The sequence below is a fragment of the Urocitellus parryii genome, chromosome 11 (genome assembly GCF_045843805.1).
Source record: "Urocitellus parryii isolate mUroPar1 chromosome 11, mUroPar1.hap1, whole genome shotgun sequence".
NCBI classification, from domain to species: domain Eukaryota; kingdom Metazoa; phylum Chordata; class Mammalia; order Rodentia; family Sciuridae; genus Urocitellus; species Urocitellus parryii.
The window spans coordinates 100,842,540-100,858,229 of record NC_135541.1 but is presented as its reverse complement, the minus strand read 5'-3'; the positions used below and the strand labels follow the sequence as shown (position 1 = coordinate 100,858,229).

The following is a 15,690-nucleotide window of genomic DNA, read 5'->3' as shown; positions in this document are numbered from 1 at the left end:
CTCTATGAGGTTTGTTCAGTCAAGTATGGCCTTGGCTCCTCCCCCTTGTAAGACCCCTATTAGTCCTCTTTATGTTTCTCCTAATAGGACCATGTCTGTTAAATTGCCTACAGAAGTTCCTGCAAGATCAGATACACAAATTCATCAACTACTTCTTCAAGACTACCAGCCCCCGATACCCAAGACAGAAACCTACTCCTCCTCATGACCAATTCCTCTTGCTCCAGAGACTTTGCCTTCACCTAAAACCCTCCCTGACCCCTTTCCAGGAATGAGATTCTTTGCCCCTAGCCAGCAGGAAGTATTCAGATGGAAATTGGAGCCCTATATCATCAAAAAGGCCAGAATGTTAGGTTGGTTTGAAGTGGGCAAGGGAACAAAGCACCAGGCAACCTCCATGCATAAAAAAACAACCAATAAGTCACCCTGTCTCATAACCACCTGTCAATCAGCAGGGTCTCCTGACCAATCCTGGAAGGACACACAGATCTCAGCAAGTCCCCCCCACACACACACACCAACCCCTGGAGGACAGGGGACTCTAAAAACCTTCCTTTCCTGTCCCAAGTTCGCCCTTCCTTCCCTAAGCCCAATACATTTCCAATCTAGCTGATCCTGGGTGCAATTCCCCCTGACCCTCTCTGTTGGACTGGAGAGTCTCACCCAGGAGCAAATCTCAATAAAGCCTTGTTCAGCAGCTCTAAATCTGCTTCCTTTTGGTCACCAATGCCTGTCCTTAGAAGTTCAATCCCCAATACCAAAACAAAACAAAAAAAAAAACCCCTGTGCTTCCATCTCTAAGTCCATTCCACTCTCCAATTGCCACATTTCAGTAGAGCACCTCAAATGGAAAGCCAACCTTTCAAATACCCAGTTCATGGCCCTGGGAAACGTTTGCACAGCAGGTCAGTGATTAAGGTATCTTCATCAGGTCTGTTGCTAACAGTCAGCTGAGATACTGCTGCCATGAGAATCACAAGCTCCAAAGTATGTGTTGGATGTGTGGGAGACTCCCCACCAAAGTTAAGTTTCAGTCTTGTGAGAACATCACGGAATCCCTTACCCCTCCCCCTCCTCTCTGAAGAGTGCCAAGATGAAGAACACCAAATTCAAAGGTTTTCTCAACCAGTCCCCACGGAACAAAGTGTCTGCTTGCTGTTCCTAAGTCACCCTGCCAGTCAGCACCTGCCACATCACCTATGGAACCCTTCTTAAGCCAAAGCTTGCAAGCTCACGCTCTCTGCCTCCTTCCTCTCTGCTTTCTTCTTCTTTCTCTCCTCTTCTGCTCTCTTTCTCTCTGTTCTCTTTCTCTGCTTTTTCTCTCTGCCTTCCTCCTCTCATCTCTCTCTGTTTTCTGCCTCTCCTTTTCTTCCCCTTCAGGCAGCCCCCCAATAAAATCTCTTGGTTGAATCTCCATCTCAGGTTGTAAGGGTCTGGCGAAGTGTCGGAGAAAGAGACCGGCTTCGTGCAATAAGCAGGAGGGAGTTTATTGAACCAGCATGCTGGGGCTCCGTGCCCACTCAAGAAAGGAGAGCAGCCCAGAGCCCAGAGCAGAGGTCAAGCAGAGCTTAAGTACACTTTTTGAGGAGGGCAGGGGGCTTTGCATACATCAGAACAAATCATCATGAGGCGCGGGAAAATTGAACAACAACTCTGAGAAATGATTAGTACATTCATTGGCGGGAACAGGCTGGGCAGGGGTGATTGGTCACTTCAAAGCGGGGTACACATTCAAACTGATTGGTTTGGGGGCCTGGATGCCTACGTGCGGAGCTACTCAGAGCCCTTAGCTATTAAACAGCCAGAGGATCAGGAGGAATATTTACTGGGCAGTTCCAGTATTGTCCTAACAGCTACAGGGATTACAGGTTCTAGGGGTAGCAGGGGAAATTTTAACAATACCTAGTCTTTTACTTTTTAACCCAGGCCCTACAGCTTGCAAACTTTACAATGCCCAGTCTTTTACACTTTAACTCAGGCTTTGCAGCTTAGAAACAGCTTAGAAATTTTACCCTTACAGGGTGCATCACTAGCCTTTCACTATGCCTTAAAGATAATTGTATTTTTCCTTTTCTTTTATTAAAAAAATAAATATTGATCAAATTGGAATTATTTAATGGCCACAGAGGTAAAATTCCCAGATGACATACAGATATACAGTTGGGGTGTGTGTGTGTGTGTGTGTGTGTGTGTGTGTGTGTATGTGTGTCATCTGTATATATCAAGTGCCTATCATGAAAAACTTTGCTATTCTCATTATTTATTAAAGAAGGATCAAATTTCCACTTAGAATCACATGGTCTTTGGAGGAGTCAGCTTGTTTTGAGAAGTTCTGCTTGGAGGCTCCTCTTCCTCTTAGCCCACAGCCCTGCTGTCTGACAGTGAAGCCAGAATTAAACAGGCAGTCAGTATAGATAGGTAAAGCCTCAGGTCAGATCAAGGAGGCCAATTTTTTAGTAAGTTGGAGACAGTCCCCAGAGGGATTGAAATGTTAATTCCTTTGGAGCCTTTCCTTCACCATTATAAAGAACCTCCCCCTGCTCCAACCTGTTGCTAAGGTAACCTGTCCAGGAATTGCCCTGCCCCTCCCTACAGGGAGCTATAAAGTTGTTAATTAATGTGTCCTGGCTGCATCATCCTGCCCTTCCTCCTTCAGCCCACCTGTTTTCCACCTTTGGTCATTCCAGAGCATTCCTGGGCCTAGTCATGTATACAGGAAGGAGAAAGATAAGGGGGAAGAAGGCAGGAGAACAAAGGAAGCCTAGGACCTATAAAAGGGGCAGAACACCTCGCTTCTTGGGATGCCAGGATACCAGTTATGGCCCCCTTCTCCCTCACAGGAGACGTCTATGTTACCGCTTTTTAAATAAACCCTGCTTTAATAATGCTTGCCTCGGCATGCTTCTCTAATGTTCAAACTTCAACATGTGAGGAAGCAGAACTCACAAATATACACCCATAACCAGCAGTATCAACAAGAACTTCCCTGGTGGCCCCACCAGCCTCCCTTCCTCAGAACACCTTCTGCTTGCCAGTAGGGACCATGATGCTACCCCTGGAGAAAGCAACCCATGCCCCTCCTCCCTGCCTTCCTGGCTGGTGAGCTATGAGGGGGTGGGGGCTGCACTGAGGAGAGGCCTCAACCCACAGGGCAGGAAAAGTGTGTCTTGAGGAGGTGGCTGTGTTGGATGTGTGGGAGGCTCGCCCTTCTCCTGAGAACATCATATAATCCTTTACCCCTCCTCCTCTCTGAAGGGCACCAAGTCGAAGAGCACCAAATTTGATTTTACAACCAATTCCCGCTGGACACAGTGTCTGCTTGCTGTTCCCGAGTCACCCTGCCAATCAGCACCTGCCACATTGCCTATGCAACCCTTCTTAAGCCAAAGATCGCAAACTCACACTCTCTGCCCTCTTCCCCTCATCCTGTCTTCCCTCTTCCTCTTATTTCTCTCCCCTCTCTGCTCTCCTTCTCTTTCTCTCTGCCCTCCTCCTCTCCTCTCTCTGCTCTCTGCCTCTCCTTTTCTTCCCCTTGAGGCAGCCCCCCAATAAAATCTCTTGGTTGAATCTCCATCTTGGGTGAGTCACTCACCTTTCATTGGTGCCATGACTTAGATGGGACCCCCCTGCTTTTAAGCAGGACTCCCAGGATGCTGGAGATCACCACCTGAGCAGAGACTAACCTGCACCCATCTTCTCGATCGCCTGCTTCGCATCCACCATCTGCCTACAAATTGGTGAGTTCCACTCTCCAGACTCGTAATCCCACTGAGGCACAGTAACAGGGAACTGGCCGTTGATTGTCCTGCAGCTCCTGTGGTGTCTCGTGGGGAGGAATACACCCCACCCAGACCTTCCCGTTCGCAGTGGTCCTCTTGTAGTCTTCCCCTTCCAACAGACCTCAGCCAGCTTGAGAACTGGCAAGTTCCCTCCCCTCCTCAAGCTTGGGTCTCCTCCTCTCCCCTCTTGTTCATAAACCCTGGTGCCAGGTGACCCAGAGCTCCCAGGGCTCACCAGAGGATTTGGGTGACAACTGTATAAAGGCCTGAGGTCTCATTCTGATATTTGGCTTGAGTGGGATGCCTCTCCAGTCGACATATCATTCCCTTCCTCATAGCCCCATGGGAGTTGCCTCCTTTCTGCCGGCTGACTCCCCTCTCAAATGCCTCCTCAAAAATTTGGACACCCTCAGACTAACCCCCAAGAGAAATCCCAAGAAGTTGATAAAATTATCTACTCACGATGGGCCCAATTATCCCTTAGATAACCAAAACCATTGCCCCGCTTTTGGATCCTTAGACCCCCGCCATTTTGCGGGATCTCTACAGTTATTGTGTGTGATTGAAAAAATGGGCAGAGATTTTATATATTCAGGCTTTCTTCCTCCTTCGCTCGAATCTGTCTCTCTGTACCTCTTGCAACCCAAAGCATGTCCTCTTGGCTTATAAACCCTCCTCTCTTTCTGCCTCCTCATCCAGCCAAAAAGCCACCACCATATGGTCACCCAAATCCCTCCCCCCTACTCTCCTCTTCCCTCATCCATGCCAGTCCCTGCCCCTCCAGCTCCTTTTTTGGGTCCTGCCCCCACTTCCTCCTTCAGTCCTCCTGTCACCCGTTCCTGTGCACAGTCTTGCCCAGCCACACCCTACTTCAATTATGGCTCCTTTGAGAGAGGTTGCTGGGACAAAAGGGTTCATTGGGGTCCACGTGCCCTTCTCCACAGCAGACCTTTCACAGATTGAAAAATGCTTGGGTTCCTACACCACCAACTCTGCCTCATACATAAAGGAATTACAGTACTTACTCCAAGCCTATAGTCTTACTTTTCATGACATTTACATGATCTTGGCCAATACCCTTCTCCTAGAGGAAGGGAACAAGCCCGTAATTATGCTGATGAGGGCCATCAAACCACCCTGACCCTCTGCAGGATTAGCCCTGAGGGACCAATTTCCCTGCCTAGTTGCAGGACTCAGATGGGCAGCTCAGTAAACTTTGAAAAACTCCAAGAAATCAATCAGGACAAAAAAAAGAGAGAGAGAGAGAGAACACTTCCACCTTCCTAAATAGACTGACTAAGTGACTAAGGCCCTCCAGCAATACACTAATTTAGACTCTGAAACCCACAATGGGAGACAACTCCTAATGACTTACTTCCTCTCACAGAGATTCAGGCAAAACTAGAACTGGGACCCTTGACCACTCAGACTGAAGTCCTGGCCACAGCCTTTAAGGTGTACCATAACCGGGATGAGAAGGCCAGAAAACAAAAAACCCAGATGCTGGCACAGGCTCTATGGGGACCTGCCCCATGGACCGCTTTGTTTCCAGCCAAATGCCCACATGGCCCCTGGGCCATGTTTTAAGTGTGGGACAGAGGGACACTGGGCATGGGAGTGCCCTAATCCCAGGCCACCTACATATCCATGTCCTAAATGCCAATTAAGGGGTCACTGGGCTGTGGACTGCCCCAGCCCCTGAAGGGCAGTCGGATCCACCCCAAGCCCAAATCCGGATCTTCTGGGGCTGGCAACGGACGACTGAAGGGACCTTGGGGCTCCCTCCCCCACAACCACCATCACCTTTCAGGAGCCCAGGGTCACTATTGTGGTGGATGGACACCTGACTAACTTCCTTTTAGACACAGAGGCCACTTATTCAGTCTTGAGGGAGTTTTGAAGACCCACTGTTCCATCCTGTTCCCCAATTTTCAGGGTAGGGGGACAAACAATCCTTCCCCTTAATACCCCCCTGCTCTCTTGTAGGTTTTACCACCATTCTTTCTCCCACCAGTCTTTGGTATTGCCTCAATGCCTCATTCCCCTATTGGGAAGGGACATCTTAGCCAAATTCCATGCCTCCATCACATTCCATCCCAGCTTTTGTTTTATTCTTGCCCTTGTAGGAGCAACCCACATGTCCATAGGCTCCCCTTCTTGTCTCCCTCTAGAGGTAAACCCTCAAGTTTGAGACAATTCCACCCCCTCTCTGGCTTACTATGTCCCTGTCAGCATTTCCCTTGTCAACCTCAATATCATCTTCCAACTAGCAGTCTTCAGGGCCTACAGCCCATTATTAAGGACCTATGGCACAAAGGCTTAATAAGACCTACACACTCCCCTTACAACACTCCAATTTTGGCCATAAAGAACAGTTCCAAATACCCCTCTCAAGCCAGGCTCCTTTCCCACCCACCAGCGTGAGGACAATTCCCAGCAGCCAACTGGCAATTGGATTTCATACACATGCCCAGTGTCAAGAAGTATCTCTGTCTCCTCATTCTTGTAGACACCTTCTCAGGATGGGTGGAAGCTTTTCCAACCACCAACAAAAGGGCATCCATGGTCGCCTATATTTTATTCTCATATATCATCCCGAGATTCGGGGTCCCTACCTTCTTGCAATCAGATAACGGCCCCGAGTTTGCCTCAAAAATCACACAATGCATTGCTGAGTCTCTCCATATTCCCTGGAATCTACACATCCCCTAACATCCCACCTCTTCAGGCAAGGTAGAATGCGTTAACTTCACCCTAAAGGAGACCCTCACCAAGCTCTCTCTTGAACCACATCTCAACTGGGTCAGTCTTCTCCCAGTCGCCCTGTTTTGCCTTTGGGTGCTCCCCAAAAGGTCAACTCAAACATCCCCTTTTGAGGTGATGTATGGACGCCCACACCTACCACCTGGGATGACTCCTTCACCCTACATTCTTCCATAACATCTCCATCATCCCCTTCTTAGTTTCATCCAATCACAGATTTGGAAACACCAGGAAACTCTATTACCTGATCCCTCCAGGTCACATGTCTCTTTCCCCTTAACCCAGGTGACTGGGTATAGTTCTCTCCTTCTTCTGGTGACATGCCTACCCTGAGATCTAAATGGAAGGGCCCCCTCAGGGTTATCTTGTGCACTCCCACTGCTGCCCGCCTACAGGAATCCCCAAACTGACTTCATAGATTCATATTTTCAGGCTGGAACTGGCCCCTCCTCCAATTGAGGGAGCCCAGACTGACCGTCCACTGTCCTCCTCCCACAAATATGTCTGCTCCATCACCCCTGAGAATCCTCACCTGAGGGTTCCTTCCCCGCTTCCCAAGGAGGACCTTCCTCATCCCAAGAAACCCTCACAACAACATGCCTCACTCTAGTTCCACCCTTCTCTTTGCCACCCTCCTGGCATCCACTTCTCTCACACCTACATCGCCTGCTTTATCGGACATCCCAGATTGCCCTCTAATTGGGATTTTCTTGTTTTGTGCCTTTCTACCAGGTATTATAAATTCCTGCAGACTCAGATAGGCAAAATATCTAATCAGACCTTTAACCAGCTTCTCCTCAGGGATTATCAGCTACTTGCCACCTCAAAGGAAACCTGTCCCTGACGTGAAGGCCTCACCAATGATTGACGGAACTTCACTATCGTGGATATGGAGCTACAAAACGGAAACACGACTGGGGAACTTCACTAGCCTGTCACCCAGTGTTTCTAGGCCCATTTGCTTTCGTGTGCCTCCTCCTGACCACTGGGCTTTTCTAAGCCAGTCCCTCTCACCAGACCTCCAGCCAGAATTGTGGTGTCTCCTCTTCCCTATTCTTTTCCTTGCCTTCAGGTATCTTTGGTGCTTTTAGGCTAATCATGTGGTGCACCCGGTTCATGGAGTTCTTGGAGGTCCTCCAACAGGACAGCTGGCTGATTCCCCAGTTTGCAGGGATAAAGATTGGATCGAGACTATCCATGACCTATGGCTCAAGGAACTTTCATCGATTTTAGCCCCAAGGAAATTCATATCTTCAGTGAATTTACAGCTATGCTTTACAGCTATGCTTCTTTTGTCCCCACACCCTGACCATTCCTCCCTTCCTTCACATGCATCGTCCGTCTCCAGCAGGAAGTAGCCAGATGATCTCATTGCCCTGCTCCAACACAAAAGCAAAAAGGGAGGAATGTTGGATCTTTCATAAATCCACAAGTGATTTCTCTCATCCAGTCACGTTTTTTGTGTGAAACATCTTTTCATCTGAAACACATCTAATAGAACTGCTGCTCCCAACATAGGGCCATGTGTGTCCTCAAAGGACTTCTCGGCATTCCGGGGCACCCACTGCTCTTCAGGCAGGTGGGACACAAAATATAATTTTCTCAGAGAAGAGAACACCACCTGAATCTAGATTAACAGATTTCCTTCTTTCCTATTTAGGCCGTCATTTGCTGTTTTTCTAGAATTCGGTCACTGTTTCATGTTCTCTTTGTACATCCTCTGTGATACCTTACCTCTAGAATCTCTTCCTACATCAAAGGTGAGATGCCACCCAGAAAGACTGGAGTCTTCCTTTGTCATAAGGAGAGTGATGGCTGTGGAGACCTTCCCTTGTGTTTCCTTAGAGCTCCCCTGCACTTGACAGCATCCTCTCTTCCTCCTTCCTGTTGCACTGGCATTTCCTTCCAGGTGGTGGTGGAGGACCAGGTACCACCCTGGTCTTCCCTGGATGAGCTGTGAGAGAGCCATCTCTTGTGGGCTCATGCTGCACATGGACAGGAGAATTGTTCCCCAGAATCCACGGAGCTCTTCAGCTGTTTTAAGTTGCACACCACCCTTTGATTCCCTGTATTCTTTCTGAAATGCCAGTTTATTATTAGAATGAGAATAAAATCATCACTTTCCTATTTTTTGATGGACTCAGAAACTGAAAATATCTCCTGGCTTCAATTGCTGGGAAAGTGTACATGCCGATGTCTTCAAGGGGTTTGCATGGAGGGCCAGCTTCTCTCAATAAATTCTTTTTGCATGGGTTTAGGTCTCAAAGTCCTACCTTCAAATCTCAATTGTGGAAACCAGGATGATAATAATTTAATAATCACCACAATAACCATCTTACGGGGTTTCTTGTAGAGCTAAGCAAAATGGCCTATCTAATTTGCTGAGCTGACCTGGCTCACAGAGAGCAGTTTAAAGATAGGGGAGATATCATTATTTTAGGTACATGTATGAATGCACATGTGGTGCGACTCTACATCATGTACAACCAGAGAAATAAAAAGTTGTACTCCATTTGTGTACAATAAATCATAATGAATTCTGTTACCCCCTTAAAGGAGCCCTGCCTGTGATGAATCAGTGTTTGACCTTCAGCTCTTGGATCCCTCACAAAATTATTAGTGGTTGATCTCATGAGTGAGTGCTGCTCTTATCTGCGGTGCTCACATTCTGGTGGTTGTGGAACTCCTTGCTTCCTAGTATTCACTGTCAGACTAATAATTTATTTCTGTAAAACTTTTTGAATTACCTAATGATCTTTCATGGAGAGAAATCTATTCTGGTGAATAGAGGGCCCCTTGTTATAGCTCTGTCCTGATGAGATAGTTGTTGGGTTAGACAGCACTAGAAACTCCAGATTTGCTCGGATGTGTCCAGTAGATGGCTCATCTGGTGATCTTCATTGAAATGACTTCTCAGTTGAGCTTATGGTAGGGTGCTTGGTGATTCTGTTCCAAGCATGCATCTCTCTAGTTGACTGGCAACAATCTGCCTTTCCACTTCCAATTCTCTGGAGAGTGGTTGAAACTAAAACTTTTTCTTCTTTTCCTTCAAGCAAGGTGAATTAGTGATGGCTGTAGTGTTTGGTTCTATTCCTCTGCCATTCGAAGTAGCTTCTTGGCAGATCTGTGATTGCCCCTCCTCCACAAATGAGGGCTGCTGGGGGAGGGTATTTCTCTTTCCAGGTCAAGCAGCGGGGGTTAGGGATTAGGAACTATCTTGCTTCAGGATCATTGCTGCAGCATCCAATTTTTTTTTAAGTGCCACATGCTGCCTAGTGGCTGCCACTCTGACCTCCCATACTGTACCCCACCCCCTTCCCAGAGGCTCTCCCACCATCTGCGCTGGCAGTGGCAGACAATTCAATCCTCTCCCAGATGCCCAAGGTGCCTCTTCCATGACCAGCAAAGATGTGGATGCAGCCCCAGAGCTCCCCTCTGCTGCCCATAAGCTGCAGCTGCTGCCTGCCCAGCTCACCTCTTTTTTTGTGCCTTACACATACATTAGAGTTAGTAGTCCCAGGGGCATGCCCTCTGTGGTCACCAGTTCTTGCTTAAAGCCTATCTGCTGGCACTTTCATCTGAGTTCTGGGGTGAACAAGACTATTCTGCAGACCTGTGTGCTTGGGCAGTTTCTCACACATTAGGCAGGTCTCCACTTCCTGCCAGGAACACAGACTGCAGTCCTCAGCACATCATCATGTAGGATAGAGGGTCCTTCACCCTATTCCTGGTATTTCCAGGACAAAGAGAGAAGTCCCATGATATTGTTTGTTTTAATCAGTGTTTTGTTTTTTAGAGGAAACTGGCAGCTGTTTAGTTAATTGCATTAAATGGGATTCAAGCCAAGGCCACAACTAACCCATTTGTGACACCTGTATGTAGTTGTCAACCTGCTGTGCTCTACACTGGCAACTTAAGAGAGTCTACCCTTCCCAGCTCGGGGAGACTGGTGAAGGGACTGTCCTGGTCACCAGGCTGAGGTGCTTTGCTAGGGCAGTTCTGGTGAGAAAAGAGGGAAAGGAGCCTTTTCTTTCAGAGGCCAAGCAAAGTTCTGGACTTCCAGAGTTCTGGGAAGGGAGTGACCCTTACCTGGCCATTGGCAGCTGAGGAAGGTTGGCCATAGAAGTGTCTAAAGTCTATGAACAAACTTTCAGATCCACTGGAAGAATAGCTCTGATGGTAAAGAGTTCTTAGGGAGAGCTGGAAGACCTGATCTGGGGTCTTCAAAAATGAAAGTCTGCATCGTGGTTCAGAAACCCAGAGTTAACCTAATGGCCCCCAGTGTGCCTGCCCTAAAAGCCCACATTTTGAGCTTCTCCTAACATTTCCATCTAGATTAGTTCCCTGAAGTTCTTCAGAGCTTTGTGTGCCCTGGCCCTCTCCAGGCTCTGCCCTGCAAAAAGTTGTCTTGGAAGGAGAGAGATAGGGAAGGAGTAACTCCAAGAAATTAAGCAACATCCTGGCTTGGCTCCCAATCACTAATGACCTTATTCCATTCCATGACAAGAATCATCACAAGGACAAATGCCTGAGGATTAGATTTGGACCCTCCTTGCATGCTCAGGGCCACGGGTTCCATCCCTAGTACCACAGATTGGAGTGGAGAGAGAGAGAGAGAGAGAGAGAGAGAGAGAGAGAGAGAGAGAGAGAGAGAGAGAGAGAGAATATATGAAGGAAGAAGAAGGGAGGGAGGGAAAGAGAGGGGGGAGAGAGATATTCAAGCCATGAATAGAAATATACTAGAATTAGGATCCTAGGTGGCAAAAAGTGACAGTCATTCTGTTTTATGAATGCCTGTTCCCCTGTACTTCCTTCTCTCCCTGCTCCCCTTTGCTCATCCTCTAGTTCTTCTTCCCTAAACTGCTTTATTGGGTCCTCAGCCCCATTTCAGACCTTCCAAAGTGAGTCTTGAAAACCCCTTCATTTTACAGTGCTGTAAGCACTGAAAGTTTCATAATGAGAGAGCTTTTGTGGTGATTGTTTTCAGCAATATGAAAAGATCTTTCAGAACTATTGACTAAATTGTTGTTTTTAATTTTTTAGTTGTAGATGGACACACTATCTCTATCTATCTATCTATCTCTCTATCTATCTATCTATCTCTCTCTCTCTCTATCTACCTACCTACCTATTTACAAGGGGTGCTCAGGATCACACCCAGGGCCTCACACCTGCAAAGCAAGCACTCTACCACTGAGCTAGAGCCCCAGCTCCAACTGAATTGTTTTTTTAATCAAGCAGAAGATGATGAAATATTTCCACCTGTTCATATACTGGGGTATTTTTTTCCTTGGAGCAGAGTCACTGTAAGAGAGAGGGCCCTGAGATCCCGTTCACCCCTGGCAACTGTACTACTCATCTTACTCTCACCCCTGGTGGAGTCTGGCGGGGTCTTGGAGTCCCTAGCCAGATTCTAATGGTTGGTGAGGACACTGAGGCATTTTCCCAGAGATAGTTATCAGGATTTGGCATCACAGCTATCTGTAGTTGTTATTCACAAAGACAAGAAATTAGGGAATCCTCCGGTAGCCGGCTGGAGAGGATCCAGTGAAAACAAAATTAAATGCACCTAATTAAATGCTCCTAACCCATGATCGGGAGATGAAAAGCAGCACCACACTAATGTATGAAGGGATTAAGAAAACATGAAATAGAGTTGCTCAATGAATCATTTACTGTCCAGAAAAATCATAGGACAACTGTTCAGTTATAAGGAGTGTGTGGGGTGCTGGACAGAGTGTGAGATAAATCTCCACCAGTAGGACTTAGTAGGAACAGCCTTTTCAATGCTGGCTACCTGCCACCCTGGATATTTGAGGAAAACCTTTGTATGGGACTGGTGGTGGTTGTGGATGGACTTACCTGGTCACTGGACAGGGTTGACACCTCCTGTGCCAGCTACAGGGAGAGCTGCAAGTACCCAGGCAGGCTCCCTGAGGAAAGGTCACCTAAGGCATGCTCACCCTGACTGGATTAGCCCGTGATCCTCTGTGGACTGGACCTCGTTGACAACAGATCACCTGCACTAAGACTCCTGAGGAGCCAGTGGGAAAACACATGGGACACATTTTCAGCAGTGGAAATGGCAGCAGGGAGCAGCAGGGACCCAGGACCTGGAGCAGCCCTTACCCTTCACAGCTTCCTTCCCTATTCTAAGCTTTTCTATTCCCTATCTCAGACGGTGGAGGGGACATGGAAGGAGAAACTCCAGTCCCATCCACTCTGCTGAAGTAATAAGATCGCTTTGGGGAACCAGTTCTAAACACCGAGAAAAAGACAGCTTTGGTTTTCACTAAATAGAAAGTTTTCCCTGAGACTCGCTCTTGGGATGGCTGGATTCAGAGTCCAGAGTTTGCACAATTAATCACAGCAACATAAGAACAAAGTGGTGTGGCCTCACTGTAGATGTCAAGTCCTCTCTGCCTCCACTCTGCCCCAGAATTTCATCCAGGCCCTTCTCCTTGCCAGACATGACCCGAGTATCATCAATCTACAACCAGAGGTGTCACCACTGCTGAGAGCCACAGCCGAGTCTGTATGGCCCCTGGCATTTTGCCAACAGTATTGATTGACAGGCAAGGCGTTAATATCCGCCTCTGCCGCTACTTTTGAGTTCTAGCGCTAATTTTGAGTTCTCGCGCTATTTTTAGTTCTCACGGGGATTCCCCGGGAGTTCCCATTGGTTGGCGAAGGGCAGGAGGAGGGTTTTCCCGGGGAGATATTTCCGGCTGGGGGTTCCTGGAGGAGCCTCGTGGTTTTTTCGGGAGGATTCCCCAGGAGCGTGTGTGAGGTTTTTTCTTGCAGTAGAAAAAATAAAATTTGTTCCTGCTTTAGTGGCTCGTGATTTGTGCCCAGCCAGACTGCGGCATTTGGCGGCCCGGACGGGGAACGTCTGAAGCTTCGGGGTAAGTGAAATTGCTTGCCCCTAAGGGAAGGCAAGAGAATGGGTGACCATTTTAAAAAACAATATGTTCTTGCTTTGATTTGTTTTGGTTTTGTTTCAAGCTGCCTATCCCTAGAATTTTCTCAGGCAGACTGGGAAAAATGGTTGGCTCAAGGTTTGAAGTTGTTTGCCCCTGAGGAAGAGATAGAAATAGACCACAAATGCACATGTCCAGAAAATAGGAAAATTGATACAACGATTTTTTGTTCCATTTTTGTTTCATTCTGTTTCGGTCTTGTTTTGTGTTATCTTTTTGGGTTGCGTTATCTTTGTAACAGATTAGAAATTAGTAAAAAACAAACTGAAAGAGTGTTAAATAAATTGTTAGAGGTTCAAACCATGGAGAAAGACAATTTAGATCAAGCAAAAGAGAAGGTCTCTCAAGCTAGTCAGACAGAGGAAGAAAATTTAAAGGAAGAAAGCTTAGAGGAGAAACAGCTATCAGGGGGGAAGCAACAACAGGAGGCTGCTACTAACACCGATCTATCGCCAGAGGGCGTAATTCAGCCAACAGCTCCACCTATGGAGATAGCTGAGTGGCCCTCAACCCCCTCAACCCCCGTAGTTGATAGATGGGATCCTGAGACAGGACCTCAAAGATTAGCATGCCCTGTACTTGAGCAGGCAGGAGGGCAGCGAATTCACCGTGAGTTAGAGTTCAAAACAGTGAAGCAATTAAAGGAGGCTGTAACAACCTATGGTCCTCATGCACCCTTCACTGTAAGCATGGTCGAATCCATTACTAACTTGGACATGACTCCAGCAGATTGGGCTAGCATGTGTAGATCTGTGCTAAATGGAGGACAATATTTGTTATGGAAGGTTGCCAATGAGGAATTTTGCAGGGAGACAGCTAGACGAAATGCAGCAGCCGGTTACCCTCAAAGAAGTCTAGAGATGTTGCTAGGAAAAGGACCTTATGAGGGTCAGCGGCAACAAATTCAATATGATCCTGCTGTATATGCACAGATTGCTGCAGACGCAGTTAGGGCATGGAAGACTTTACAAGGACATGGAGATTTACAAGGTCAGCTATCTAAGGTAATACAGAGACCTAATGAACCTTACGCTGACTTTGTAGATAGGCTTATTCAAACAGCCTCCAAAATTTTTGGTGACACAGAACAAGCAATGCCATTTATAAAACAACTGGCTTATGACCAAGCAAATCGTTGCTGCAGAGAGGTCATTAGACCATGGAAACATGAAGATTTAAACACATATATTAAATTATGTAGAGACATTAATGAACAAGGACAAGTCTTGGCAGCAGTACAACAGGCTTTAGATGCCAGGCCAAAAACATGCTACAATTGTGAACAAACAGGACATTTTAAAAGGAGTTGCCCCATAGGAGGAAGGTATAACAAAGTTAGGTATCAAAGGAATAGAACACCAGATATTTGCCCACGATGCCGTAGAGGGAGACACTGGGCTAATGAATGCCGTTCTCAAACCACCATAGAGGGTACTCCATTATCAAAAAATGGACAAGGACCAGGTGGTTACCCACGATATCGTGGAGAAAGGCATCAGGCTCCATTGCCAAAAAACGGACAGGGGGGCCCAATGCTCCGGGGCCCACGATCACAAATGTACGGGGCACTGGAGGAACCCAGAAAAACCATGGAGGAACCCAGCAACCCCATCAGGGTAGTACCCAGGACACATTATCCATCCGATCTCTCATCAGACGAACCAGAGGGAGCGCAGGGTTGGACATCTGCGCCTCCGCCAGAGCAGTACTAACTCCAGAGATGGGAGTTCAAATCATTCCCACAGGAGTAAAAGGACCTCTTCCCAAAGGAACAGTAGGCTTATTGTTAGGACGTAGTTCTTCTACGCTAAAAGGACTTATGATAAGTCCCGGGGTAATTGATCCCGATTATGAAGGTGAAATAAAAATTATAGCTAGTTCTCCAAAGGGTATATCAGTAATTTCACCAGGAGATAGAATAGCACAGTTATTAATAATATCCAGCCTACATGATAAATTTTCCAGTACTACTATGGAAAGAGGTTCCAGGGGTTTAGGCTCCACAGGTGTAGATTGGGCTATGCTGTCTTTGAATTTAGATTCCCGCCCAATGCTAAAACTAAATATTCAAGGACATGAATTTAATGGGCTACTGGATACAGGTGCAGACCTTAGCATCATATCTCGTCAAGAATGGCCAAAACATTGGCCATTACAACAAGCCACTC

The 15,690-nt window shown here is 47.2% G+C and overlaps 1 protein-coding gene across 3 annotated transcripts in view; it reads left to right on the top strand.

Annotated features, from left to right (window-relative positions):
• Positions 1–15,690, top strand: part of LOC144249027 (uncharacterized) — a 125,934-nt gene that overhangs the window by 96,923 nt on the left and 13,321 nt on the right. For 2 of the 3 annotated variants that reach the window (XM_077791533.1, XM_077791530.1), the window contains one exon: positions 88–583. The exons of the other annotated variant lie outside the window; for it this stretch is intronic. In XM_077791533.1, the coding sequence (XP_077647659.1) occupies positions 88–208 (121 nt within the window). In that variant the 3' untranslated portion in view covers positions 209–583. Of the gene's footprint in view, positions 1–87; positions 584–15,690 lie in introns of those variants that run through there. 3 annotated transcript variants of the gene reach the window in all.